Here is a 27,935-nt window from a genome sequence, read left to right as displayed (position 1 = left end):
CAGCTCCGCCTCCCTGGGTGGAGCCGTTGCCTCCCCCAGCGCTGGCCGGGTTAAGGTTTTCCTGGCTATTTTTCACTGTCAGTCAGTGAATTGGACTTATTGAGCACTTACTGTGTGCAGAGAGCCCTGTACCAACTGCTCGGGGGAAGAGTCCAGTAGAACAATATAACAGATACATTCCCTGCCCACAGCGAGCTTATAGTATAGAGGGGGAGATAGTCCATGCCACCAGCGGGGCCTGAAATGGAGAGAGGGGGAGACTGGTCATCATCATCATCATCATCAATCGTATTAATTGGGCGCTTACTGTGTGCAGAGCACTGTACTAAGCGCTTGGGAAGTACAAATTGGCAACATATAGAGACAGTCCCTACCCAACAGTGGGCTCACAGTCTAAAAGGGGGAGACAGAGAACAAAACCAAACATACTAACAAAATAAAATAGCGTAGATATGTACAAGTAAAATGAATAAGTACATAGAGTAATAAATATGTACAAACATATATACATATATACAGGTGCTGTGGGGAAGGGAAGGAGGTAAGATGGGGGGAATGGAGAGGGGGACGAGGGGGAGAGGAAGGAAGGGGCTCAGTCTGGGAAGGCCTCCTGGTCCTGGCCATAAGGGTGGCTTAGTGGAAAGAGCATGGGCTTGGGAGTCAGAGGGCGTGGGTTCGAATCCCGGCTCTGCCGTTTGTCAGCTGTGTGACTTTGGGTAAGTCACTTCTCTGTGCCTCAGTTCCCTCATCTGTAAAATGGGGACTAAGACTGTGAGCCCCATGTGGGACAACTTGATAACCTTGTATCTATCCCAGCGCTTAGAACAGTGCTCGGCACATAGTAAGCGCTTAACAAATGCCATCCTTATTATTATTATTATTATTATTATTATTATTATTATTATTATTATTATTATTATAAGGGGCCTGGGAGGCGGCGGTGGGGAGCTGGGCCTGACTCAGGGTGGCATCCATCTGCAGAGAGTCACGGCTCCTACACAATTCTCCTGGCCGCCGCATCATCATCATCATCAATTGTATTTATTGAGCGCTTACTATGTGCAGAGCACTGTACTAAGCGCTTGGGAAGTACAAATTGGCAACATATAGAGATAGTCCCTACCCAACAGTGGGCTCACAGTCTAAAAGGGGGAGACAGAGAACAAAACCAAACATACTAACAAAATAAAATAAATAGGATAGATATGTACAAGTAAAATAAATAAATAAATAAATAGAGTAATAAATATGTACAACCATATATACATATATACAGGTGCTGTGGGGAAGGGAAGGAGGTAAGACGGGGGGGATGGAGGGGGGATGAGGGGGAGAGGAAGGAAGGGGCTCAGTGTGGGAAGGCCTCCTGGAGGAGGGGAGCTCTCAGCAGGGCCTTGAAGGGAGGAAGAGAGCTAGCTTGGTGGATGGGCAGAGGGAGGCCATTCCAGGCCCGGGGGATGACGTGGGCCGGGGGTCGATGGCGGGACAGGCGAGAACGAGGTACGCAGCCACCCGCTTGCTCAGTCAGGGGCATAGACAATGCCCACCAGATGTGGAGCGCTGTATGGAGCTCTTGGGCTGATGCTGTCCATTCTGAAGCCAAGATCCCTGCCCTCCAGGAGCTTACAGGGCATCGGACCGGAGCTCCACTGGACAGTTGGGAAGGGCCATACCAACCCTGGCTTCGTTCCGCAGAGGGCGGGCCGACCAGGTTGGCATCCTCAGCTGGCCTTGGCACGCGGTCTCCCTGGCTCACGGTGCGGCCCAGAGCAATAGGCCTGCCCCGTGCCCCAGAAATGCAGCGATCCCTCCCGCTGGGAAATGGGCGTAACACCACCGGATGTCGCTGAGCCTCGCTCAGTGGCCTGGGTCTGGTCACTGGCGGGAGAAGCGGGGATGTGCCCATTTTCTCTGACCGGATTCTGGGGCAGGGGCAGGAGGTAATTACAGCCGTCCGGCCCCTGGTCACATCGGGACCTGCTGATTCTCGGACTCTTTCCCTCTGCAGGACCGTCTCGCTCGATGGCGTGTTGACGGGACCCGTCCACGGCGGCCAGCGCAGGGTGGACCTCGGCTTCCGGGGGTGAGGGCCGCCGCCTGCCCTCCCCCCGCCCCAGGCCCGGTAGGTGAGATGCCAGTCTGTCCTCTGGGAAACTCCGGGTGTCTCGGGGTTCGGGGCCTTAGGTGTGCCGTTCAGGTTGAAGGGCTGAGGGTTGGAGCGGGGATGGGTATTGCTTTGTGGCCTGGCCCCGGCGGTGGTACCCGGCAGAGAATGTGGATGTTCTGGGTGGGGGCCCCACCCTCTTTCTCTCTCCTCTCAGCTCCTTTCCATTCTCACCTTTCTTCTCCTCTCGTGTCCCCTTCTTCTATCTTTTCCCTTCTCCTTTCTCTCCATTCTCTTATCCTCTCCCTTCTCTCCCATCCCTTTTCTCTCCCTTCCCATCTCTCCTTTCTCCCCTCCTTTCCCTTCTCTCTCCCATCCCTTCTCCTCGCCTCTCCTTTCTCTTGTCCTCTCCTTTCTCCCCTCCTGTCCCTTCTCCTCTCCCCTCCCTTTTCCCTCCCCTGCTCTCCTCTTTCCTCTCCTCTTCTCTCCCCTCATCTCCTCCCATTCAGCGCTTTTCACATTCTCTGCAGAGCCTTCTGTCAAGGAGGTCAGGTGAAGCTCAGCCCCAACCCAGCTCGGCCCCCACTGAGGAGAAGGTGCATGTTGATCATTGGCCATGGCTTTGGCCCCTGGCTGATTCGGTGGGAGTGGCGGGGCTATCCGCTCTCCGGGCCCTCCGGCCCACCAGGAAATCTGTTGGTATCTGCTTCCCCACCAGAGCGGAAGTCCCTCGTTGAGGGGAGTATGGCTTGGGCCTCTGCTGGACTTCATGATGGAGCGTAATTACTGTGCTAAACTCCGGGGTAGATACAGGATCTTCAGGTTGGATACAGACGCTGTCCCACGAGGGGCTCACGGTCCAAGTAGGAGAGAGTACGGGGATCGAATCCCCATTTGACAGTTGCGAGAACCGAAGCCCAGAAAAGTGAAGTGAACTGTCCAAGGTCACCAAGATGCAGGCAGGCGGCGCCGGAGCCGGGATTACAACCCAGGCCCTCTGAGTCGATGGCCCACATTTTTTCCAGTAAGGCCGTGGTGCCTGTTCCCCAGGGTGCTCAGTAAGGTCCCTCCTGGACGTCCCTACTCCGGTGGCGGGTACATTGCGTCCCTGTCAGCAGCTCTTTCCTCCTCCCTGGTGGGGCCGTGGTGCCAATGCCCGCCAGGGATGGTTTTCATTGGGTCACTGAGAGGTGGAGTTCCCGGAGCCTCTAGTATCCTCCCCACGGAAAATCAGGGCGATGGGTGCCAGTACCCCCGTGCTGCCGCCCCTGCCACCCTCCTCCTCTTCCGCCGCTGGTTGGCTTTGGGCTCCGCGGTTTGAGGAGTGGCCCCGGTGGCCGGTCAGTGGGTAGTCCCCGGTGCTGAGGGAGATGAACCAGACATTCATTAGGCGTAATAAGATTCTGGCTGAGGTTCTCGACCCTGTCTGCTTTGCAGCTGTTGCGACCTCAGCTACTTGCGGGCGGTGTCGAGTCAGGCTGCCCTCCACCCGCCAGTTAGTGCCCTCCCAGGACTGCCCACGGTGGGCTTCGCCCGCTCTCGTGGACCCGGGTAGGCATGGTGCTCCCCTCTTCCCCCATCCCTTGAACTGGGCCTGGACCAGGGGCCTGCTGAGGACAGAGGGCCGTGCCAGGGTCTCACCGGGTACCTGCGGCTCCCCGGGGGGCCCCTCATGTGCAGAGAGCCGGGTGCCGTTCTAGGCACCCGGCACATCCACCGCACTGTTTTTTCCTGCCTTGGTTTAGCCGTGAGCTCCCGTAACCATGGAGACAGAGGCGTCTGCCGCCTGCCCTCCCCCTCCCTTCCCCCCCACCCCCTCCTCCGCCGCCCCCCAGGCTGTTCTGAACGATTGCTTTTGGTACCGGCTCCATTGTTCTCAGTTTGCCCTGAATCCATCCGACTGGTGCCCTAGCTCGGGTCTTTGGGGTTGGGGTTGTCGGGGTCTCTGGGATTGGGGGAAGGAGGGATGGTCTCCCGGGTCGGGGAGGGGTTTCCAGGGTGCTGTTGTGTTGCCCTGGCTCTGGCGGGATCCGCTTGCTGGCGCAAGCTCAGCTCAGGACTCTTGGGTCACCCGGGGCGATGCCTTAGGCAGGTCCGGCCTTCAAGTCCCCAGCACGACGGGTCCTTCTGCCCTGTAGGGCTCACTCACCCAGAGCTCTGCGGGCACCGCCGGTCCGGACGGTGGGGACTGGGTGTGTGTCCCCCAACTCCTCCCTCCAGTCTCGATGCAACCATTGCTCACTGACCACGGCCAAGCCCCCGTGGAAGTCCTTGCCACGTTTCATCCTCGACTCGGACCTCCCCGCTGACCACTGGAATTGGTATGGGGCGGGGAGGTGGGCGGTGCCTCCCGCGGCCTGGAGCGTAACCAGGTGAGGGGGCTGTACCGTTCTCCCCCATTTAACCCACTTAAACCCCCCACCCCCGCCCCCCGAGATCGTTTTCAAAATTTGGGTTAAACCATCCCCCCTCCCTGCCCTAAAACTGCAGATTTAATTTTTGGAAAACATCTCTCGATTTTCCTCGTCCTTCTCGTGTGGAAATGGGATGGGTCTAACAAGCTCCACAATTACTATTATCAGATTTCCTCGTCCAACGGGTTCCTGCACCAGCCATCGAGTCGGGGCGGGAGGGGCACCGCACCACACGCTCCCGGGCTTTAGCTGGGCCACTACGCTGCACCCGCCCGGGCTTTGTCCGGGCCACTGGACCCTGTGCTCCCGGCCGTTGAGCCAGTCGCTGCCCTGCGCACTCCCGGTTGTCGGCTGGCCAAGGTGGGCCGGGACGCCGGGAAAATCCAGCTCTGCCCAGGGCCTGGAATGGGACTTTGGGAAGTGGTAGGGAATGCCACTCTGTATTGTACTCTTCCAAGTTGGGGAGACAGGGAGCGGGGACCCACCCAGGGGGAGGGGGACGAAGGGTGGTGCTAGGTCAGGACGACAGGGAAGGGTCACGGTGGGGTCGGAGAAGTTGTTCACGTGAAGGACAGCCATAACTACTTAATCCCAGTGATGCCCCGAGGAGATGGTTGAATTGTCCTTGAGGCCTGGAGAGTGAAAAGGCCAGTGATTAGGAGTAGACTGATTAGGTTGGTAGGAGAAAGCGGGTGCTGAGTAGGTGTGAAGGCAGGCGGCCTTTAAAGTGAACCTGGGCCTCTGTCACCTGGGGGTCAGGCAGCTGCACCCTGATCCCACTGCAGGGAAGAAAAGAAAATGGCCACTGCTCGGGCCCCAGCGGATTGGGAACAAACGACACAGGGATACGGTTGAATTTGCCCAAGGTCACACGGCAGGTATGTGGCAGAGCCACAGTTGGAACCCAGGTCCTCTCAGTCCTGGGCCCATGCCCTTTCCAGTAGGCCACGCTGCTTGTCAGAGCACGGGCTTTGGAGTCAGAGGTCATGGGTTCAAACCCCAGCTCCGCCAATTGTCAGCTGTGTGACTTTGGGCAAGTCACTTAATCAATCAATCGTATTTATTGAGTCCTTACTATGTGCAGAGCACTGTACTAAGCGCTTGGGAAGTACAAATTGGCAACACATAGAGACAGTCCCTACCCAACAGTGGGCTCACAGTCTAAAAGGGGGAGACAGAGAACAAAACCAAACATACCAACAGAATAAAATAAATAGGATAGAAATGTACAAGTATAATAAATAAATAAATAAATAAATAGAGTAATAAATATGTACAACCATATATACATATATACAGGTGCTGTGGGGAAGGGAAGGAGGTAAGACGGGGGGATGGAGAGGGGGAAGAGGGGGAGAGGAAAGAAGGGGCTCAGTCTGGGAAGGCCTCCTGGAGGAGGTGAGCTCTCAGCAGGGCCTTGAAGGGAGGAAGAGAGCTAGCTTGGCGGATGGGCAGAGGGAGGGCATTCCAGGCCCGGGGGATGATGTGGGCCGGGGGTCGACGGCGGGACAGGCGAGAACGAGGTACAGTGAGGAGATTAGCGGTGGAGGAGTGGAGGTTGCGGGCTGGGCAGTAGAAGGAGAGAAGGGAGGTGAGGTAGGAGGGGGCGAGGGGATGGGCAGCCTTGAAGCCCAGGGTGAGGAGCTTCTGCCTGATGCGCGGATTGATTGGTAGCCACTGGAGATTTTTGAGGAGGGGAGTAATATGCCCAGAGCGTTTCTGGACAAAGATAATCCGGGCAGCAGCATGAAGTATGGTTATACTTAACTTCTCTGGGCCTCAGTTTCCTCATCTGTAAAATGGGGATTGAGACTGTGAGCCCCACGTGGGACAACCTGATCACCTTGTAACCTCCCCAGCACTTAGAACAGTGCTTTGCACATAGTAAGCGCTTAATAAATGCCATCATTATTATTATTATTATTATTGTCATGCACGTGCCTGGTAGTGAACGGTCCTGCCTCCCTGCCGGGCGGAGACCACAGTGGCCCCCAAGGCCCACCCCTCGTGGGACTACAGTGCTGCGTCCACACTGGGCTGCCTAAACCTCCCTCATCCGTGGCCACAAATTAGCTTTCCACCCCAAGGGGACTCCGGTCGTGCCCCAGTCTGACAGTTATATTCATTGAGCGCTTACTGTGTGCAGAGCACTGTACTAAACGCTTGGGAGAGCGCAGTACAACAATAAACAGACACATTTCCTGCCCACAACGAGCTGACAGTCGAGAGATGCAGCATGGCCTAGTGGAAGGAGCGCGGGCTTGGGAGTCAGAGGTCATGGGTTCTAATCTCAGCTCTGCCACTTGTCAGCTGTGTGACTGGGCAAGTCACTTAACTTCTCAGTGCCTCAGTTACCTCATCCGGAAAATGGGGATTAAGACTGTGAGCCCCACGTGGGGCAACCTGATTACCTTATATCCACCCCAGCGCTTAGAACAGTGCTTGGCACATAGTATGCACTTAACAAGTGCCATCATTACTACTATTATAAGAGGGGCGGTAAATTGGCTCTCGACCACAGGAGGTGCCAATGCCGCCCCAATCAGTGTATTTAAATTAGCCCTCGGCTACAGGGAACGCTGGGCACGCTGCAATCAATGGCTGTAAATTATTTTAGACTGTGAGCCCACTGTTGGGTAGGGACTGCGCTTAGTACAGTGCTCTGCACACAGTAAGCGCTCAATAAATACGATTGATGATGATGATGACTGTCTCTGTATGTTGCCAACTTGTACTTCCCAAGCATTTAGTACAGTGCTCTGCACACAGTAAGCGCTCAATAAATATGATTGATTGATTGTAAATTAGTTCTGGACCACAGGGGGCGCCAGTTCTGCCCCCTGTATATATGTATATATGTTTGTACATATTTGTTACTCTATTTATTTTACTTGTACATATCTATTCTATTTATTTTTTTTGTTAGTATGTTTGGTTTTGTTCTCTGTCTCCCCCTTTTAGACTGTGAGCCCACTGTTGGGTAGGGACTGTCTCTGTATGTTGCCAACTTGGACTTCCCAAGCGCTTAGTACAGTGCTCTGCACACAGTAAGGACTCAATAAATACGATTGATGATGATGATGCCCCAGCAGTGGCTTCAAGCGCTTAGTCCTGTGCTCTGCACACAGTAAGCACTCAATAAATATGATTGAATGACTGTACATTAGCCGGCACCCCAGGCAGTACCTCATTTTCCACCTGATGTTTGAACTTATTCCTGCTCTTTTGGCTCGGCTTCTGTGCCCTCATGGTGAACTCTTGCTGAGGGAGAGGTGTGGGGCCCGGGGGCGGGAGGGGCGTTGGGGGAGACTTAGGAAGGGGCTGGGAGAGACCCCTCTCCCAGGAAAACTGCAGCTCCTTCCCAGATCCCCAATTCTTAATGAACCAGGTTGCCGCTAAGGATCTGGCCCGTTGGTTAGTGGTGGTTGTGGTGGAGGGGGAGGGTCCCTAAGGCCTGGAGGGGAGGTCTCTCTCTCCTCCCGGCGGGGCCCCCACTTCCCCTGCCTCCTGCTCTTGTCATCCCGTCAGCCATCAGGGCACCCTTGGGGCCCGTTGTTTATTCACCCATTTAATTGCTTTCTTTTGTTTTCTTCTTTGGTATCTGCCCTCTGTATGTGAGTTTTTACCCGTGTGCCCTCTGTTAGATTGGGCGGGGGGGGGGGGTCACTCTCTCCCATCAGAGGTGCCCAAGCGCCATCGCAGCCTGCAGCGGCTGATAGCGTAGCCCTCGGTAGGCATTCGAGAATGATGGTGACGGTGGCCAGGTAGAGGGAATGGTTTCTTCCCCTCTGCCTTCAAACATGCCCACGTCTCCCCCATCTTAAAAAAAAACCCTCTTGATCCCACTGCCCTTTTCAGTTACCGCCTTATCTCCCTCCTACCCTTCCTTTCCAAAGTCCTAGAATGAGTCGTCTACACTTGCTGCCTCGAATTCCTCAACTCCAACTCTTTCCTTGACCCCCTCCAATCTGGCTTCCGTCCCCTATATGCCACCGAAACTGCCCTCTCAAAGGTCACCAGTGCCAAATCCAGTGGCTCCTACTCTAACCTAATCCTCCTCGACCTTTCAGCTGCTTTTGACACTGTGGATCATCCCCTTCTCCTCAACACATTATCCAACGTTGGCTTCAAGGACTCCGTCCTCTCCCGGTTCTCCTCTTATCCCTCTGGCCGGACATTCTCAGTCTCCTTCGTGGGCTCCTCCTCCCCCTCCCATCCCCTTACTGTAGGGATTCCTCGAGGGTCAGTTCTTGGTCCCCTTCTGTTCTCCATCTATACTCTCTCCCTTGGTGAACTCATTTGCTCCCACGGCTTCAACTGTCATCTCTACGCTGATGACACCCAAATCTACATCTCTGCCCCTGCTCTCTCTCAATCAATCAATCAATCAATCGTATTTATTGAGCGCTTACTATGTGCAGAGCACTGTACTCTCTCCCTCCTTCCAGGCTCATATCTCCTCTTGCCTTTAGGACATCGCCATCTGGATGGCATTTAATAAATGCCATTATTTATTATTATTATTATTATTTATTATCTGGATGCCTGCCCGCCATCTAATACTCGATATGTCCAAGACTGAACTCCTTATTCATTCATTCAATCGTAGGTATTGAGCGCTTACTGTGTACAGAGCACTGTACTAAGCGCTTGGGAAGTACAAGTTGGCAACATATAGAGACGGTCCCTACCCAACAATGGGCTCACAGTCTAGAAGGGGGAGACAGACCACAAAACAAAGCATGTGGACAGGTGTCGAGTCATCAGAATAAATAGAAGTAAAGCTAGATGCACATCATTAACAAAATAAATAGGATAGTAAATATGTACAAGTAAAATAGAATAATAAATCAGTACAAACATATATATACATATATGTATATATACACCTATATGTATGTGTATATATATACATATATATGTGTATGTACAGATGTATACAGGTGCTGCGGGGAGAGGAAGGAGGTAGGGTGGGGGGGGAGGGGGAGAGGAAGGAGGGGGCTCAGTCTGGGAAGGCCTCCTGGAGGAGGTGAGCTCTCAGTAGGGCTTTGAAGGGAGGAAGAGAGCTAGCTTGGCAGATGTGCAGAGGGAGGGCATTCCAGGCCAGGGGGAGGATGTGGGCCGGGGGTCGACGGCGGGACAAGTGAGAACGTGGCCCAGTGAGGAGGTTAGTGGCAGCAGAGGAGCAGAGGGTGCGGGCTGGGCTGTAGTAGGAAAGAAGGGAGGTGTGGTAGGAGGGGGCGAGGTGATGGACAGCCTTGAAGCTGAGAGTGAGGAGTTTTCTTATCTTCCCTCCCAAACCCTGTCCTCTCCCTGACTTTCCTGTCACTGTGGACGGCACTACCATCTTTCCCATCTCACAAGCCCGCATCCTTGGTGTCACGCTTGACTCCGCTCTCTCATTCACCCCACACATCCAATCCGTCACCAAAACCCGCGGGTCTCATCTTCACAACATCGCCAAGATCCGCCCTTTCCTCCATTCAGACCGCTACCTTGTTGGTCCAATCTCTCATCCAATCCCGACTGGGTTACTGCATCAGCCTCCTTTCTGATCTCCCAACCTCCTGTCTCTCCACGCTTCAGGCTATACTTCACTCTGCTGCCTGGATTATTTTTGTACAGAAACGCTCTGGGCATGTCACTCCCCTCCTCAAAAATCTCCAGCGGTTGCCTATCAACCTTTGTATGAAGCAAAAACTCCTCGCTATTGGCTTCAAAGCTCTCCACCACCTCGCCCCCTCCTACCTCACCTCCCTTCTCTCCTTCCACAGCCCAGCCCGCACCCTCCGCTCCTCTGCCGCTAACCTCCTCACTGTGCCTCGTTCTCGCCTGTCGCGCCATTGGCCCCTGGCCCGCGTCTTATCTCTGAGCCTAATGCCCTCCCTCCACACATCTGCCAAACTAACTCCCTTCTTCCTTTCAAAAAGCCCTACTGAGAGCTCACCTCCTCCAGGAGGCCTTCCCAAACTGAGCCCCCCCATTTTTCCTCCTCTCCCCATCACCCCCATTCCCTCCCTCTGCCCTACCCCTTTCCCCGCCCCACAGCACTTGTGTATATTTGTACATATTTATTACTCTATTTTATTAATGATGTGTATACACCTATAATTCTGTTTATCTGTTTTGATGATATTGACCCCGTCTACTTGTTTTGTTTTGTTGTCTGTCTCCGCCTTCTAGACTGTGAGCCCGCTGTTGGGTAGGGACCGTCTCTATATGTTACCAACTTGTACCTCCCAAGTGCTTAGTACAGTGCTCTGCACACAGTAAGCGCTCAATAAATACGATTGAATGAATGAATGAATTGTACTTTCCAAGTGCTTAGCGCAGTGCTGTGCACACAGTAAGCGTTCAATAAATACGATTGAATGAATGAATGAATATGTGCCACTCAGGGCCTAGGATTATTACTTAAAATAATAATAATTGTGGTATTTCTTAAGCACTAACTGTGCCAGGCACTGCACTAAGTGCTTGGGCAGATATAAGCAAATCGGGTTGGACACCGTCCCTATCCTACGGGGGCTTAATCTCAACCCCCGTTTTACAGATGAGGGAACTGAAGTCCAGAGACGTGAAGTGATTTGCCCGAGGTCACACAACAGACAAGTGGCAGAGCCAGGATTAGAACCCATGACCTTCTGACTGCCTGGCCTGTGCACTATCCTCTATGCCATGCTGCTTCTCCGCTCAGCATAGAGCCCTGTGCCCAGGACAGTGGTACTCTCCACCTAGCAGAGACCTGGGGTGGCACTCAGTACAGTGCCCTGTGCCCAGGATAGCTTGTGCTCTCTTCCCTTTGGCCCCAGACCACTTATGAACATATCTGTAATGGATTTATTTATATTAATGTCTGTCTTCCCCTCTAGACTGTAAGCCCGTTGTGGGCAGGGAACTTATCTACCAACTCTGTTTTATCATCCTCTCCCAAGCACTTAGTCCAGTGCTCTGCACACAGAGCACAATAAATACCATTGATTGATTGATTGATTGATTGATTGTGGCTGTGTTGTGGAGCTCCTCCCAGCCCGCAGGCGGGCGGTCTCTTTGGCCAGCAGGCTCGATGTGGACTGTGAGCCCACTGTTGGGTAGGGACTGTCTCTATATGTTGCCAACTTGTACTTCCCAAGCGCTTAGTACAGTGCTCTGCACACAGTAAGCGCTCAATAAATACGATTGATTGATTGATTGATGCCACCAGCCCCCATCCCCTGCCCCCACGACACCCAAGATGGAGAGCCCTAGCTTGGGGTGTGAGCAGGGATGCGGCCCGGGTACGAGGGACCCCCCTCACCGCCTGCGGCCGGATTCCGGAACGGGGGCTCCCCCAGCTCATCTGCCTGCCCTGTGAGGGGCCGGAGAGGACGGGCAGGTGGAGGGGAGGGGGAGGGGAAGGGCAGAGCAAAAGGACCAAACTGTCCTGAAATGGTCAGTGGAAAGAAATGGTCAATGGAAAAAACGGTGAAGCTTTCCTTTCCCCTTCTTCCTCTCCCTTCTGCATCTCCCTTGCACTTGGACTTGGGCCCTTCGGGCACTTGCTGTTTACCTCGCTCTCAGCACTCACATACATATCTGTAATTTTTTATTTACATTAAGGCCTATCTCTCCCTCTAAACTGTCAGCTCCTTGTGGACAGGGAACGTATCTACCAACTCTGTTGCATTGTACTTCCCAAGTGCTTAGTACAGTGCTCCGCACACATTTAGCACTCAGTAAATCCCAAGGATCGATCAACTGGTAAAGCAGCGAGTGAAGTGTCTGGCAGTGGGCTGAAGGGTGGATCCCTCCCACCGGCTCGCCGGGACCCTGGGGAATGGAGAGGCTTCTGGGGCTCGGGGCGGCTGTGGCGGGGGCTGCAGAGGGGGTTGTGTGTGGTGGGGGGGAGGGCGGGGGGGCTGCAGGCCCGGGATGTTGCATGTGGGCCACAAACAGTCTAATTGGAGGCTGGTTGCCGGGTGGCCTGGGTTCCCCGGAGAGGAGTCAGCTCTCGATGCTCCGCCCTGGTACCCGCCAGTCGGTTGCCTGCCGGGATCGTGGGGAGCAGACCGAGACTCTGCCGCCACCACTTTTGGCAGAGTGGGGCGGACCGGAGACGGCTCCCTGCGGCGGTTCCGCTCACCAGAATCCTCCGCGGCCAGCGGGCCGGCTCCGAGGCCAGGTGAGATGGGCCATCACCCCACCCCCACCCCCGCCGCCCTTCCTGCCACTACCTGCCATTATTATTATTATTATTACTTCTGGTGGGTTTTTCCTGCCAGAAAAGGCTCTGGCTGAGCCTGGGACAGTCCGGGTTGGGTGCTGGGCAGCAGCTCTGCCCGTCTCTGGCCACCCACTGGCATCGCCATCCCGGGGCAGGAAGCCGGGGGTGGGCCGGGGGAGCCTCTCCCCTGTTGGGCTTTGTGTCTCGGAGAGCAGAATGATAATAATAATATTTATTGTGGTATTTACGCACTTACTATGTGCCAAGCACTCGGGCCGGGTACGAGCATGATCCACTGAGGAAAATGGAACTGCTTCCTACTCTCCCCTCGAGGCCCCTCTCCTTGGCTCCCGCTGCCCTCTATCTTCCCCTGTCCTTCTCTCTGCTCTTCTCACCATCCCTGCCCCCTCCCCCCGGCCCCTGGTTAGTAATTCTTCCTTGTCCTGCCCAGCCCAGCTCTCCTCCTGCTCTGTTCTGTAAGCTCATTGTGGGCAGGGAATGTGAATGTGTTTGTTTATGGTTGCATTGTACTCTCCCAAGCACTCAGTACAGTGCTCTGCGCACAGTAAGCACTCAATAAATGCGATTGAATGTTCTGCTCCGCTCCTTCTCTGCTAATGCTCTCTCTGCTTGTGCTTGGGTCTGCTCCGCTCGTGCTCCGTTGCTCATGCTCTGCTCCGCTCTGCTGTGCCCTTCTGCTGCTTGTGCTGTGCTCGGCCCCTGCCCCTTGCATCAGCTTCTTTCGGAGAAGTTCCCTGTTGGCGTAGTGACCTTGGAGAGCAGTTAGTAGCGTAGTCTAGAACTATCCGGATGGGTTTGGCAAGGAGCCTCATCCTCCCTCTGCAGACACCGCTGGCCCCGGCCGGCTGGCTGGCTGGCTGGCAGGCGGGCGGGAGGGAGGAAGGGAGGGGAGCTCCTGGGCTCGGATGCCAGGTGGAAGACCAGCTCCATGTGTTACAAGGTAAAGCCCTGGCCCCTGGCCTTCTGGCCCACTGGTGCCAGTGGCTTGGGTTGGGGCCCTGGTCAGCTGGCCACTCTACTCTGCAGTCAGTAGGGTGGCATGAGAAGAGCAAAGTGTGCCTCTGGTAGCCTGGCCTGTCCGTACCCGGGAAGGGGAGGGTAGAGGGAGGGGCTTTGGATTGGCAGCTTGGTGCATGGCGGTTCATTGCTTCCACCCAGGGATGTGACCCATTAACCCCTCTCAGTGCCCCGTCTCAGTCCGGGCACCGGCCGGCGGGGGCTGGAGACTGGCTAGGGGGCCGAGGCTTGGGGGGCGGCTCACTGCCTCACGCCCCGCTACTGTGGCAACCGTGTGGGGGGCGAGAGACTGTGCCCCGACTCTCCCGTAGGGCCGGGCGTTGCCACGAAGGTGGAATCGACCGTCTTCAGGCTTCCCCCGGGGTCCGCGTGGCCTTTCCAGGCCCTGGGGACTCCTCGCTTCCCCGGCTGGCCTTCCTGCTTTTAAGCCCAGGGAACCCTGAAAGCCTGAGCTGGGAAGAGAGTCTTCTGGGCACCAGTATGTGCAGAGCCTCAGTGGTGGGCAGCCAACTGTACTGAGCGCCCAGGAGAGTACAGTGGCGGGAGGAGGAGGAGGAGTCGTGAACCTTGCCCCGAAGGAGGTGCTCATCTAGCTTGGGGGAGGGGAGGGCATTGAAATCACTAAAGGACCGGGAAAGAAGGGCTTGAATGAGGGAGTGGACCCACCCATGTGATCCAGAGGGCAGGGGAGGTTATGGGGGCAAAAGGGCTGAGAGGAGAGTAAGCAGGATGCAATCTGGGGAGAAGAAAAGTGTGTATGTCGGGGAGGGGGAGGGGGCTCCTGGAGGAGCCAGAACTAGGGAAGACGTTTGAAAATGGAGAGCGTGGCTGTCTGTCAGATTTGAATAATAATTACAATTGTGATCTTTGTTAAGCACTTAACTCTGTGCTGAGCACATTAGTAAGGGGAAGCAGGATGGCATAGTGGATAAAGCCCGGGGCTGGGAGCCAGAAGGTCATCATCATCATCATATACCTGTATATATGTATATATGTTTGTACATATTTATTACTCTATTTATTTATTTATTTTACTTGTACATATCTATTCTATTTATTTTATTTTGTTAGTATGTTTGGTTTTTTTTTCTCTGTCTCCCCCTTTTAGACTGTGAGCCCAATGTTGGGTAGGGACTGTCTCTATATGTTGCCAATTTGTACTTCCCAAGCGCTTAGTACAGTGCTCTGCACATAGTAAGCGCTCAATAAATATGATTGATTGATCATCATCATCATCAATCGTATTTATTGGGCACTTACTGTGTGCAGAGCACTGTACTAAGCGCTTGGGAAGTACAAGTTGGAGTCATGAGTTATTATTATTATTATTATTTTTAATAATACTACTACTAATAATAATAATGGTATTTAAGTGCTTGCTGTGTGCAAAGTACTGTCCTAAGCGCTGGGGGAGATACAAAGTAATCAGGTTGTTCCACTTGGGACTCACACTCTTAATTCCCATTTTACTGATGAGGTCACTGAGGCACAGAGAATTTAAGTGACTTGCCCAGAGTCACTCAGCTGACAAGTGGTGGAGTCAGGATTAGAACCCAAGACCTCTGACTCCCAAGCCCATGCTCCTTCCACTAAGCCACGCTACTTCTCCCTGTTCCACCACTTGTCTGCTGTGTAACCTTGGGCAAGTGACTTCACTTCTGTGGGCCTCAGTTACCTCATCTGCAAAATGGGAATCGAAACTGTGAGCCCCACTCGGGATAGGGACTGTGTCCAACCCGATTTGCTTGTATCCACCCCAGTGTTTAGTACAGCGCCTGGCACATAGTAAGGGCTCAACAAATACCACAATTATTATTAGTAGTAAGCACTGGGGTGGATACAAATAAATTGCAATAGGATACATCCTCTGTCCCACATGGGGCTCACAGTCATTATCTCCTCAGATAACTGAGGCACAGAGAAGTGAATTGACTTGCCCAAGGTCACGGAGCTAGGACTAGAACCCAGGGCCTTCTGACTCCCAGTCCCGTGGTCTATCCACTAGGCCTGCTGCTTCTCTGAGGGGAAGAATTTGAAGTAGGGGAAGGACTTTTAGGCAGGAGGAAGAATGGGATGAAAGGGGGGGTCAAAGGTGGGAGAGTTGAGAGTGAGGCACAGTGAGAAGATATTTGGGAGAGTGGGAGCTGGGGTGTAATGGGAGGAGAGTAACCCACACTCTTCATTCCTCTAACCCCAGTCTGCTTATGGTACCTCAGCCTCATCTTTCTCTCCAGAAGCCCCCTTGTCCACATCTAACCCTTTTCATAGCCAACAGACCACCACTCTCCCCACCTTCAAAGCCGTACTAAAATCACATATGCTTCAAAAGGCCTTCCTTCCCCTGTTTGTCTTCCCGTCCCCTAGTCACCCTCCCTTCTACATTGCCCATGAACTTGGGTCTGTGCTCCTTAAGCAAACAGATATTCACCCCAGCCCCAAGCTCTTAGTGGGCATAGCCACCTGTAGTTTATTTGAATGTCCGTCTCCCCGTTTGGTCCGTAAGCTACTTGTGGGCAGGGTTTGTGTCCACAGCAGGGCCTAGTGGAAAGAGCACAGGTTTGGAAGTCAGAAGACCTGGGTTCTAATCTCAGCTCTGCTAGTTGCTTGCTGTATAACCTTGGCCAAGTCACTTCATTGTGTCTGTTTCCTCATCTGTAAAATGGGGAGTCAATACCTGTTTGCCTTCTTACTTAGACCATGGTCTAAGCCCCATGAGCAGCCCCATATGAGACAGGGACTGGGACCTAACTTGTATCTGCCCCAGCAGTTTAAATAGTGTTTGACACATAGTAAGCACTTAACAAACACCATCATTATCATTATCTACTCTATTGTTTTGTCCTCTCTCAAGGGCTTAAAACAGTGCTCCCTACACAATAAGTGCTCAGTAAATAACTAGAGTGGATTGATTGTTCCTGCAAAACCACCAGCAGCACCATTTCCGGGACAGTCCGCCCTACCCTCAGGGTTTCACTGGAGGGAAAGGTAGGGAGAGAGGGAGAGAGAGAGGGAGGGCAGTCAGGAGTGTGGGATGGTCCAGGCTGGGTCCCTGGGGGACAATCAGGGAAGGAGAGGGAAGAGTCACGGGTATTGGTTGGCCCGTGCTGGGTCACTGAGGGAGAGTCAGGGATGGAGAGGGGAGTGTCAGGGGTGTTGGTTGGTCCATGCTGGGTCACTGGGGCACCACCAGCCTACGGACCCTCCCGGAGTTCTCTGCTGAGACCCAGAATGAGGCGCTAGAGTTGTACGTCACGGGAGCTGGGGGAGGAGGCGCCAACTTGGGCTCCTTTGGTTTGTGTCCCTTCTTCGCAGGCGAGAAACAGCTCAACATGAGTGGCCTTGGGGACAGCCCCACGGACCCTGCCAACCCTGACTCCCGCAAGAGGAAAGGCTCCCCATGTGACACGCTGGGGTCCAGGTTGGTGCCAGGACCTCACCGCCGCTGCCAGCACTCCCCATCTCCCCCGCTCCCCCCCCAGCCCCGGCCCCCCTCGGTCCCCAGGTCTGGCCCCCAACATTCCAGGCTGGGTTCCAGAGTAGGTCCAGGTGGCCCCGGGGTGGTATCGATTGGGTGGTACGTAGTTGGCAGTAGGGCCAGCCCGGCCCGTAGTGGCCCAGAGGAGGTGGGAGGGTGGAGGATCTGGATTACCCCACCCCACCAGGCTTTCCTCAGGTGGGTGTCCCTCCCTCCGCTTCAGAGAATGGCTATATCTTCCCATAGGGACTCCCTTCCACCACCCCCAGCCCTGGTCTCACCCCCTCCCCGGTAGGAACCCCAGCCCTGGGCCAGACATAGTTGGGGCAGAGTGGCTATTAGGGTCCCCAGGGCTTGGGCCAACTCGTGGCTTCTCCCGTGTCCTGTTGCGATCGTGGTGGGAGTGGGGGTCTCCGTCCCATCTCCACGGGCTGGCTGTCCCAGGCTCATTGATGGCCTCCCCAGGAACGCAGGGCTGTGGCTTGTGGGCAGTTTGGACCTGCAGGAGGATGTTGGCTGGATAGCTGGATCGGGGAGCTTAGAGGGGCTTCAGGGAGAGCCATGGGCCTGGTTCCAGGTTCCCTTTGCTGCTGCCCCCATCCCTAATTGCCCGATGACTTGCCACTGCCCAGCTTCTTCAGGCTACCCGGTGCAGGTATTGCTGGTGCCCGGGGAGTCAGGCCCTCTTGCCAGGTGAGAGCCTGCTAGTTTCTGTGCCTCTTGGACTTGGAAGGCCCGGCCTGCTACAGGCCTGGGTTGGCTCCAGCCAGGCCAGGCCCACCCTGGTAGTCCAGTCTGGCCAGGGTGACCAGGGTCGAGAGGGATCTGGGCCGTGTCAGGCCTCACCGCGTTCCCTTTCCCACCCCGCATCTTGATCCTCCTGGTGAATGGGCTCGGGTGAGGTGGGTGGTGCCACCTGGCACTGATGGGAATCCTGGCCTCGCAGCCCGGAGAAACGGCGCCGGGAGCAGGAGAACAAATACCTGGAAGAACTGGCGGAGCTGCTGTCGGCCAACCTAGGGGACATCGATAGTCTGAGCGTCAAGCCAGACAAATGCGAGATTCTGAGGAAGACGGTCGGCCAGATCCAGCAGATGAGGAGGAGGGAGCAAGGTAATGGCCGACGGAGCCTCCCGCCTCTGCCTGATTCTAGGCATCTGCTGGGCCTCCTGGGCCCATCCTCCCGGGACTTCCCATCCCTCCTCACTTGTGACCGGATAGGCCGGTGGGTGGGCCCACGGTGGCCCCTGAGACCAACATCCGAGCTTAGGGTGGCACTGTTTGCCATTGTGTGTTGTCACCATTGCCCATAGCCGTCAGGGCCCTCGATGAGCCCCCGAGCCCTCTCCTTGGATTGCCTCCAGGGAGAGAAAACCAGTTTGTGGGAGAGAGAATTCCAGGAGGGCTGGCGGAGTGATGCCATTGTCCCCCAGCTTTGTCGGGGCCTAGTCCTGGAGGAGCGTTTTTTAGTGCACCTGCTCCAAGAGCAGGGGTGGGCTGGAGGATCCGTGTCCCTTTACCCAATTCCCTTTGGTTTCTGGAGCCAAGGAGCCCAACTCCTCACTCCCATCCCGACTCTGAACAAGCCTGGGAAGACTGATCTCTTCCCTCTCCTCCTGGGAAGCCAGAGATGGGCTCCCTGGAACCAGAGAGGGGGGCGGGGGGTACACCGAGTGGGGCTGCCCGCTCGGCCCAGGGATCTGAGGGGGGCGAGTTGTGGGGCGGGGGGGCGGGGGACGGCAGCTGGGCACAGAGGGCTCGAGTTGGAGAGCTCTGGGTTGTCTTCACACTGTCCGTGGCTCTCTTCACGCAACTGTCTATGGCCATTCTGCCTAATCCACGTTGCCCAGGCCATTCACACCCCGAAGGGTCCCTGCCCACTGTGATCCTGCTGGGGGTCCAGTGTTGGGGGTGGTCCTCTCCAGATGTATTTCTTTGGTTCCAAGAATGTGGGAACCCTCCTCGACAGCTTTTTCAGTCTGTGAGGCCTCTGGTCAATTCTCCCTCGCCCCACCCCAGTCATTGGCTCCCACTTGGGGACCCCTGCTGCCTTGGACCCCACGGAGGCCAGGGCTGCGGTTGGGGAGAGGCTGGGGTCACGCAGAACGGTGGTCAGGCTCCGACCGGGGGCATTCAGCACGTGTGCCAAGTCTATGGGGCCCCACGGCAGGGCCTGGCAGGCCAAACCTCGAAGTCCGCAGGTGGAAAAGCACTGGCCTTTGGTGAGTGACCGGTTCTCCCTCATCCTTTGCAGAGAAAGCAGCGGCGGATGATGACGTCCAGAAGTCAGACATCTCCTCCAGCAGCCAAGGGGTGATCGAGAAGGAGTCCCTGGGGCCGCTCCTCCTGGAGGTAGGGGGGGCCTGCCTCCCTGCTTGGCTGGCCTGCCTGCCACCTACCATCGACGGATTGTTTGGCCGATGGCCCTGGGCCTTCTCTCGGACAGCCATGGTGCACGGGGGGAGGCAGGGGACCGGGGCAGAGGCAGGGAGAGGTGGGCATTGATGGGGGAAGGGAACCCAAGACTCCTTCCATTTGTCGTCCAATCTCCCTCCTACCATTCCTTCCCAAATCCTTGAGCGAGTTGTTTACATCTGCTGCTTTCGCTTCCTTTCTTCCAGTTCTCTCCTTGACCCCTTCAGTCTGGCTTCCACCCCTTCCACCTCACAGAAACTGCCTTCTCCAAGGTCACTAATGTCCTCTGCCTGGCTAAATCCGATGGCCTCTACTCCCTCCTTATTCTCCTTGATCTGTCAGTTGCTTTTAACGCCATGGACCACCCCATTCTCCCGGAAACATTACCTAACCTCGATTTCAGTGACACTGTCCACTCCTAGTTCTCCTCCTGTTTCTCTGGCTGCCCCTTAGTCTCTTTTGCGGGCTCCTCCACCTCCCACCCTCTAACTGTGTGAGCCCCTCAGAGCTCAGTTCTGCGTCTCTTTCTAGGCTCTGTCCACACCCACTGTCTTGGAGAACTCAGGTGATCCCATGGCTTCAACTCCCATCTCTACGCTGATGACTTCCAAATCTACCTCTTGGGCCCCGACCTCTCTCCTGCATTTCTTTCTGCTTTCAGGACATTTCTCTACCTCCAACTTTGCAGGTCCAAAAAAGAACTCATTTTCCCACCCAAATCCTGTCCTCCCCCATCTTTCCTATCACCGTGGACAACCCCACTATCCTCCCATCTTACAAACCTGTAACCTTTGCATTTTCCTCCATATATCTCTCTTATTCAACCTACACTTTCAGTCTCTCAGCAAGTGCTGTTGGTTCTACTGTCACAACATTGCTAAAATCCACCTTTCCTCTCTATCCCAAACTGCTACCACGTTGACCCAAACATTGTTTCACGTCCTGGTTACTGCATCAGCCTCCTAGCTTGCCTCCCTGCCACCCGACTATTCCCCGCTCCAGTCTTCACTCTGCTGCCCTGATGATTTTTCTAAAAGGAGTTCAGTCCATGTTTCCCTGCTCAGGAACCTCCAATGGTTGCCCATCTATGTACACATTAAAGAGAAACTCCTTACCATCAGCTTTAAAACACTCACCTCTCTGCCTTACTGTACCTTGCTGATTTCTGACTCCAGAGCAGCCCGCACACTTCACCAACACCAGTCTGCTTACTGTACTTTGATCTTAACTATTGCCACAGCTTCCTCACCGACCTCCCTGCCTCCTTTCTCTCCCGACTCCCCTCTCCAGTCCATATTCCACTCGGCTGCAGCTTTCATTTTTCTACAATCTGTTCAGCCCACGTCTTACTTCTCCTCAAAAAACCTCCAGTGGTTGCCTAGCCACCTCCGCACTCAATCTGCACTCAATTGGCTCTCCCCCTCCTCCCTCACCCCGCTGATTTCCTACTACTTCCCAGCCCACACACTTCACTCTGCTATCGCCAGCCTATTCCCTGTACCTCAGTCTCGTCTTCTTCACTCCTGACCCCTCCCTCACGTCCTCCCTCTGGCCTGGAATGCCCTCCCCACTGATCTCTGGCAGACCACATCTCCTCATCTTTAAAGTCCTTCTAAAATCACATCTCCTTTGTGAGGTCTTCGCCAACTAAGTCCTAACTTGTCTATCTTAGCCCTCCCTTCTGCATTACCTACGCACTTATGTTTCTTCCTCCTAAGCACTTGGATATTCACCCCTCCCCCAACCCCACAGCACTTACATTCATAGCCTTCTGTAATTTATTTTTTTGTCTTCCTCCCACTCCAGCCTGTAAGCTCCTTGCGGGCTGGGGTCGTCTCTTTCTATTCTTTTGCATTGTGCTCGCCCAGGTCTTTAGTAGCACACAGTTAGGGTTCAATAAATACCACTGATTGATTGAGACAGGGGGAAGTGGGTGGTGGGTGGAGGAAGAAGCAGGCGGGCAGAATCCTCCCCATTATCAGAAGGAGGTAGAAGCAGTATGGCCTAATGGATAGAGCCCGGTCCTGGGAGTCAGAGGACCTTGGTTCTAATCCCAGCTCCGCCACTTGTCTGCTGGGTGATCTTGGGCAAGCCATTTCACTTCTCTGGGCCTTAGTTACCTCATTTGTAAAATGGGGATGAAGACTGAGGGCTCCATATGGGATATTGGCTGTGTCCAACCTGATTTGCCTGTATCTACCTCAGCGCTTAGTATGTGTAGTACTTACACTATAATAAGTGCTTCACAAATACCATAAACACCCCCCTCCCCCCAACTCCAGCCGTTCCTGCTGGAAAGTCATCCCACATCGTGGCAAGCTGCAGGGGAATTCTGGTCCCACCCCAGGGTGAGGCTCATGCTGGGGTCCTTTCTCTTCTCTCTCTCTCCCCTCCCCGATCCCCATCCCCGCGCTTCCCTCCCTCCCATGGACCCGGGGTCTCTCAGGCCCTGGACGGGTTTTTCTTCGTGGTGAACCGAGAGGGGAGAATCGTGTTTGTGTCCGAGAACGTGACTGTCTACCTGGGCTACAAGCAGGAGGAGCTGATGAACACTAGCGTCTACAGCGTCCTGCATGTGGGCGACCATGCCGAGTTCATCAAAAACCTGCTGCCCAAATCTCTAGGTAACAACTAGCTCCGTCCGGCCCTCCCCAATCCCACCCCCTTGGGACTGCCCCACCGGAACCCCTCGCTGTCCTTCATAGAAAGCCCCAGGGCAGGTGGGCAGCGGGAGCGCGGGGACTCCTGGCTGGGACTCGATGGGCTGTTCCAGCCGCTGCCGCCCGAGCTGACCTGGTACTGGGCGATGGGCAGAGACGGGTTGCGCCCAGCCCGGGCCCGACAATGGGCGCTCCCCTGGGTCCTGGGAGGGGCTAGGGCCCTGCAGTGACGTCTTCTCCCCCGCAGTGAACGGCGTGCCGTGGCCCCAGGAGGCCCCTCGCCGCAGCGGCCACACCTTCAACTGCCGGATGCTGCTGCGGGGCCCGGGCGGACAGGGGGCGGATGGCACGGACGGCGCCGAGGCCAGAAGTCAGCGCTACGAGATGATGCAGTGCTTCACGGTCTCCCAGCCCAAGTCTATCACAGAGGAGGCCGAAGGTACGGCCAGCGGGTTGGTCGGCGTCCCGGGATCCCCCTCGGGTTGACCCCCAGGCCACCGAATCTCAGGGGCCGCCCAGAGGGTGTGTCTGGATTTGTGTGTGGGGTGTCTCCTTCATGCCCCTCCCCTCCCGCCTCAGGGGTCCCCAGTGCCCCTCCCTTCCCATGGGGACAGTGACTCGGGCAGTACCTCCTGCATCCATCAGGAAGATGTAGGAGGGAGTCATTCATTCAGTCGTATTTATTGAGTGCTTACCATGTGCAGAGCACTGTACTAAGCGTTTGGGAGAGTACAGTACAACAATAAACAGACACATTCCATGCCCACAGTGAGCTTACAGTCTAGAGGGGTCACTCACTCCCCCACCCCTTGCAGTTAGGTGGGGGGAGGCCGGGGGCCAGGAGCTAGGGTGGGGGCTAGAGGCCGGGCTTTAGAGCTGGGGTGGGGGTTCCTGCAGGGCAGGGCGAGGGGTCCCCGCCTCACCACTTCCCTCCCAATGCTCGGCGGTTCTGGACAGATTTCCAGTCCTGTTTGATCTGCATCGCCCGGCGCTTCCCGCGACCCCCCGCCGTCCCAGGGTCCGAGTCCTTCATGACCAAACAAGACACGACAGGTATGGCGAGGTGGGGCGTGGCGCGGGGGGTTCCTACTGGGGGACTCCTCGGGGCGGAGGCCGTAACGGCGGAGGCCCGAAGGCCGGGCCTGAACCCAGCCACACCACGAGGCAACCGCTTGCTCCAGGCCCCCGAACCCCTCTTCATCCCCTTGCCTGACGGCGTGGTTTGAGCCTGCAGTGGAGGCCCCGGACTAGATTAGACTCCGCTCTGTGGGCAGCTCCCCAGGCTCCATTAGGGGTTCCCACTCTTCTTCTACACCCTCTCTTTTGGGGAGGCACCCTCCCGTGCAGTAGGTGTCAGTTAATCAGAGGTGTTTATCGAGTGCTTAGGTGTGTCCAGCACTGTATTAGGCTCTGTGCTGGATCCCCCTGCTTCTCCCTCTATACCTGCTCTTTCGGGGAGTCCCCTGCCACCACCTCCTCACCCTGCCTCTCCAGCCCGGGCCTCCCGTCCGTAGCTTCTCCTGCTTCCGGGGCAGCTCCACGTGGCGCTCCCCCGCCAATGCCTCCAGCTGAGCATGTCCAACCCGAACCCTTGTCCTCCCGCCCCGCTTGCCCGTCTCCATCCGAGACCCACCACTCCCCGTGCCCCAGGAGCTGCACCCTTGGGGTCCCTCTCGATGCCTCACTTCCCGCCACCTCTCACATCAGCTGCCAAGTCCTGCCATTTCTCCCAATCCCTGTCAGATTCCCTCTCCACCCAGCCAGCCCCTGCTTGGTCCAAGCTTGTGTCGCACCACAGTCAGGCTCCTGCATCTGCTCCTGCTGAGGAGAAGCGTGAGTTGTAGCTAGAGCACGGGCTGGTGAGTCAGAAGGTCATGGGTTCTTATCCCACCTCTGCCATTTATCTGCTCTGTGACCTTGGGCAAGTCGCTTCACTTCTCTGGGCCTCAGTTTCCTTATCTGTAAACTGGAGATGGAGACTGTGAGCCCCACGTGGACAGGGACTGTGTCCAACCTGATCTGCTCGTATCCACCCCAGCACTTCTCTGAAGTGCTCTGAAATCACGGTCTCTGAAAGTTGCGGGGGCATGGCTTCTGCCTAGCTGCCGCCGCAGGCCCGGAGGGACCCTCAGGGACTCAGCCTTCTCTTCTCCTTCCCCTCCTGGCTCAGCCTCCCCCCAACCCCACCCCTCTACCCACCCCCGGCTTGCCCACCTCCTCTCTACCCTAGCTTTACTGGCCTCCTTCCCCGCTATCTTAGCCGCTTCCCCCCTCCCGCCCAGGCCTCTGCTGCTTCTCCCCATCGTCCAGCCCAACCTCGGCTGCTTCTCTGTCCACCCAGGTAAAATCATCTCCATCGACACGAGCTCTCTGCGGGCCGCGGGCCGGACAGGCTGGGAGGATCTGGTGCGGAAATGCATCTACGCTTTCTTCCAGCCACATGGGAGGGAGCCGTCCTACGCCCGGCAGCTGTTTCAGGAAGGTAAAACTCTCTCACCTTGTGCCTGGCAGGGGGTGATGGGGGCACAGCAGGTGCTGGAGCACGACCAGGCGGGTGGGAAGATGCCCGGCGGACGTTTCGGGTGGTGCGGCCTCGGGCCCTCCTCACCGCCCCCTAAACCGGGTCAATGGTACGTGTCGTCCCGTCTGCCCTTCCAAGCTCCGGCCTTCAGAGTGGGATGATCATTGTCCCCTCCCGTAGGCCCCAGAGTCCCCATGTGTCCAGCATACCGATCTGAGGTTTCTTGAGGCCCAGAGTCCGTGGCTTAGGGGCCCCCCGACGCTGTCTGGCTACCGGGGAGGACGGAGAAGGCCCGCCAGATGTTCCTCAATCAATTAATCAATCAATCGTATTTATTGAGCGCTTACTGTGTGCAGAGCACTGTACTAAGTGCTTGGGAGGTACAAGTTGGCAACATATAGAGACAGTCCCTACCCAACAGTGGGCTCACAGTCTAAAAAGACTCCTCCTGGTGAGCTCCCCATTCCCAGTGCACAGTGACGTCTGCCCGCCTCAGGATGGGTCTCCCTCCAGAGCTCTGGGCGGCCCTCGGAACCTGGGCCTGGGTCATGGTGCCTTGTCCTCAGGAAGTTGGGGTTTTACCCTGATTCTCCCCCAACTCCCTGCTGGCCTGCCCAGCCTGGATTTCGGGTGTCCACAACGTCTTTAGCTGTGCGGGGCTCTGTTCCCGGTGGGTTGGGTGGGACCCGGCCGGGGAGGCGACGGGAGCCCGGGCCGGGCCCCCGGAGACGGGGTTGCGGCGGGGTCCGAGCGGGTGTCGTCGCTCTGTCGGTGCAGTGATGACCCGCGGCGCAGCCTTCAGCCCCCCGTACCGCTTCTCCCTGAGTGACGGCACAGTGCTCAGCGCCCGCACCAAGTGCAAACTGTGCTACCCGCAGAGCCCAGACGCCCAGCCCTTCATCATGGGCATCCATATCGTCGACAGGTAGGCACCCCTCCACCAGCCCCCCAAGCCACGTACACCACAGCCCCGCCCCACCCAGTCCTCCCCTGGCCACGTCGTCCACACCTCATGGCCCCCTTGTCAGCGGGTGTCATCCCCAGCCTCCCAGCCGACGGTCCTCACTGGACGCCCTTTTTCACTGCCTGCCAGCCGGGGCGGGCTGGGACCCCTCCACCCCGGCCCTTCCTGCTCTTTCTGGGCTTTCTGGAGGCTTGGGGCCCAAATGGGGTCAGGCAGGGACTCAGGCCTCTGGTTTTGGGCTAGGGGAAGGCCCAGGCCTTCCTAGCTCTTGGCCCCCTCCCCCACACCTCCAGGCCCAACGAGCCAGCTGATTCCTGGATGAACAACTGTCCATGCCCAATGGCTCCCTGGCACATCCCCGGCCCACCGCTGCTGTCAGGCCTCTTTTGGCCAGCACAGGGCTTGTCCCAGCTCCCCTGACCGACCTGTAGCTCAATTCGCACAAGGATTGTTGACAAGCAGGTGTTTGAGCCCTGTCTCTCTCTCTCTCTCTGTCTGTCTCTGCCTCTGTCTCTCTCTGTCTCTTCTTCCGCTCCTCTCCTGCAGGGACCCCAGTGCACTTTCTCCTCCAGAAAGCCCCAGCTCTGGCCTGGCCCTTCCCCGAGTGAATCCCACAGGGCACCCTGCCCTGTCTCCTGCGCCAGGCCTAGCACTGGCCTCCGCCCTTCCCCCCGCCGCCAGCAGCCAGCCGCCGGCCCCCGGCCCCCCGCCCGGCCCCCCACCAGGCAGCAGTAGTGGCAGCAGTGGCGGCAGCAGCTCGAGCCCCAGCCAAAGTAACTTTGGGTGTCTGCTGGGCAGCCAGGCCCCAGCCACCGGGCTGGCCTCCTCCGCCGGGCTGGCCTCCTCCACCCCTGGCACCAGCCCGGCTCTGGGCCTCAGCGGATCCCCCCTGGGCAGCCCCGCCAGCCTCCCCCCAACACAGTTTGCATCTCCCAGGCGACAGATGAGCCCAGGACTGCTGGCCCGGCCCAGGGTGCCGGGGAACCCTTTCTCCCCACCCTCCCTGCCCTCCCTGGGGTCCCCCGTCGGTGGGGCCAGCGGTGCCTGTCCCGGTGCCCACCGGCCATACGCACCCAGCCCAGGCACCACCCTGCAGGGGGTCTGCGAGGGGCCCGGCCACCCCGCCGGCTTCGCCCCCGCCCCTCCCGTCCTGCGGCCGCCTGGCTCTCAGGGCTCCCCAGGCCCCCCGGCCCCCCAGGGACCCTTGGGAACTCCCGGCCGGCTGGGCGGCAAGACTGAGCCCAGGGACGGCAAGGAGGTGGCCTCCCTCCTGAGCGAGATGATGCCGGCCACCGACAGCCCCGGAGAGGGCCAGGCGCCGGACGCGGGCATGCTGCCCGGCGGAGTCCGAGGGGATCACCGGCGCTCGGAGAGGGATGGCAAGGGTTCCCAGGGCGGCGGCCACCGCCCTGGGCAGCTCCCGGCCAACACGGCTGAACAGCGGCTGCTCCCCGCGGATGCGGACCCCGGGTCCGGCTGCCGGGACGCCTCATCCTGCCCAGGGGCGCTCTCCGGCTCCTCTGGCTCCTCCGGCGCCTGCCCCTCCTCGCACAGCTCCCTGACCGAGCGGCACAAGATCCTCCACCGGCTGTTGCAGGAGGGGAGCCCGTCGGACATCAGCTCCCCGCCCCCCGAGCCAGAGCGCAGGGACAGCGGCCCCCCGGGGCTCCCAGCTGGCAGGGCGGAGCAGGAGGGGGCCAGGAAGAAGGACCAGAAGGATCACCAGCTGCTGCGCTACCTCCTGGATAAGAACGAGAAGACCGGGGCCGCCCCCGGCCCGCTCAGCCTGGACGACGTCGAGGTCAACCTGGAGCGGGCGGAGCCTGGCACCCCGCCCTCCCCGGATGAGGCGCGGCTGGGGCCCCAGGGCCGGGTGAGTGGGGTCTTGGCCGCCCCGGGGCAGCTGCCCTGCGCCCTGAGCAGTGGCAGCCCGGCTCCGTCTAGCCTCGGGCCCGGGCTCTCTAGGGGTGGCCGCCTTTGGCGCCACGGGGCCCAGTGATCGTGCCCGCGACCGAACTGGTTTGGGTGGTCGGCCTGGAAGTCTTTGGCCCACAAACCACCTCACGCAGTGGGAGGCCGGGAGCCCCCGAGATCAGGCACCCTGCAGTGGAACTGGGGAAACTGGTGCATTGCTGGCCACA

At 57.1% G+C, this 27,935-nt stretch overlaps 1 protein-coding gene across 6 annotated transcripts in view; it reads left to right on the top strand.

The window, feature by feature from the left end:
• The window catches only part of NCOA1 (nuclear receptor coactivator 1), a 48,638-nt gene that overhangs the window by 7,656 nt on the left and 13,047 nt on the right, over window positions 1-27,935 (top strand). For 3 of the 6 annotated variants that reach the window (XM_038770839.1, XM_038770843.1, XM_038770844.1), the window contains exons 2-11: window positions 2,009-2,122; window positions 17,072-17,177; window positions 18,181-18,347; window positions 19,489-19,586; window positions 22,096-22,273; window positions 22,557-22,748; window positions 23,267-23,362; window positions 24,651-24,791; window positions 25,608-25,755; window positions 26,341-27,667. In XM_038770839.1, the coding sequence (XP_038626767.1) occupies window positions 17,089-17,177; window positions 18,181-18,347; window positions 19,489-19,586; window positions 22,096-22,273; window positions 22,557-22,748; window positions 23,267-23,362; window positions 24,651-24,791; window positions 25,608-25,755; window positions 26,341-27,667 (2,436 nt within the window). In that variant the 5' untranslated portion in view covers window positions 2,009-2,122; window positions 17,072-17,088. Of the gene's footprint in view, window positions 1-2,008; window positions 2,127-12,652; window positions 12,680-16,694; window positions 16,745-17,071; window positions 17,178-18,180; window positions 18,348-19,488; window positions 19,587-22,095; window positions 22,274-22,556; window positions 22,749-23,266; window positions 23,363-24,650; window positions 24,792-25,607; window positions 25,756-26,340; window positions 27,668-27,935 lie in introns of those variants that run through there. The other 3 variants (XM_038770840.1, XM_038770841.1, XM_038770842.1) reach the window with 3 other exon arrangements.

This window comes from Tachyglossus aculeatus, chromosome X2, assembly GCF_015852505.1.
Source record: "Tachyglossus aculeatus isolate mTacAcu1 chromosome X2, mTacAcu1.pri, whole genome shotgun sequence".
Lineage (NCBI taxonomy): Eukaryota > Metazoa > Chordata > Mammalia > Monotremata > Tachyglossidae > Tachyglossus > Tachyglossus aculeatus.
Note: the sequence above shows the minus strand (reverse complement) of the source record. Positions and strands in the feature narration are given on the sequence as shown.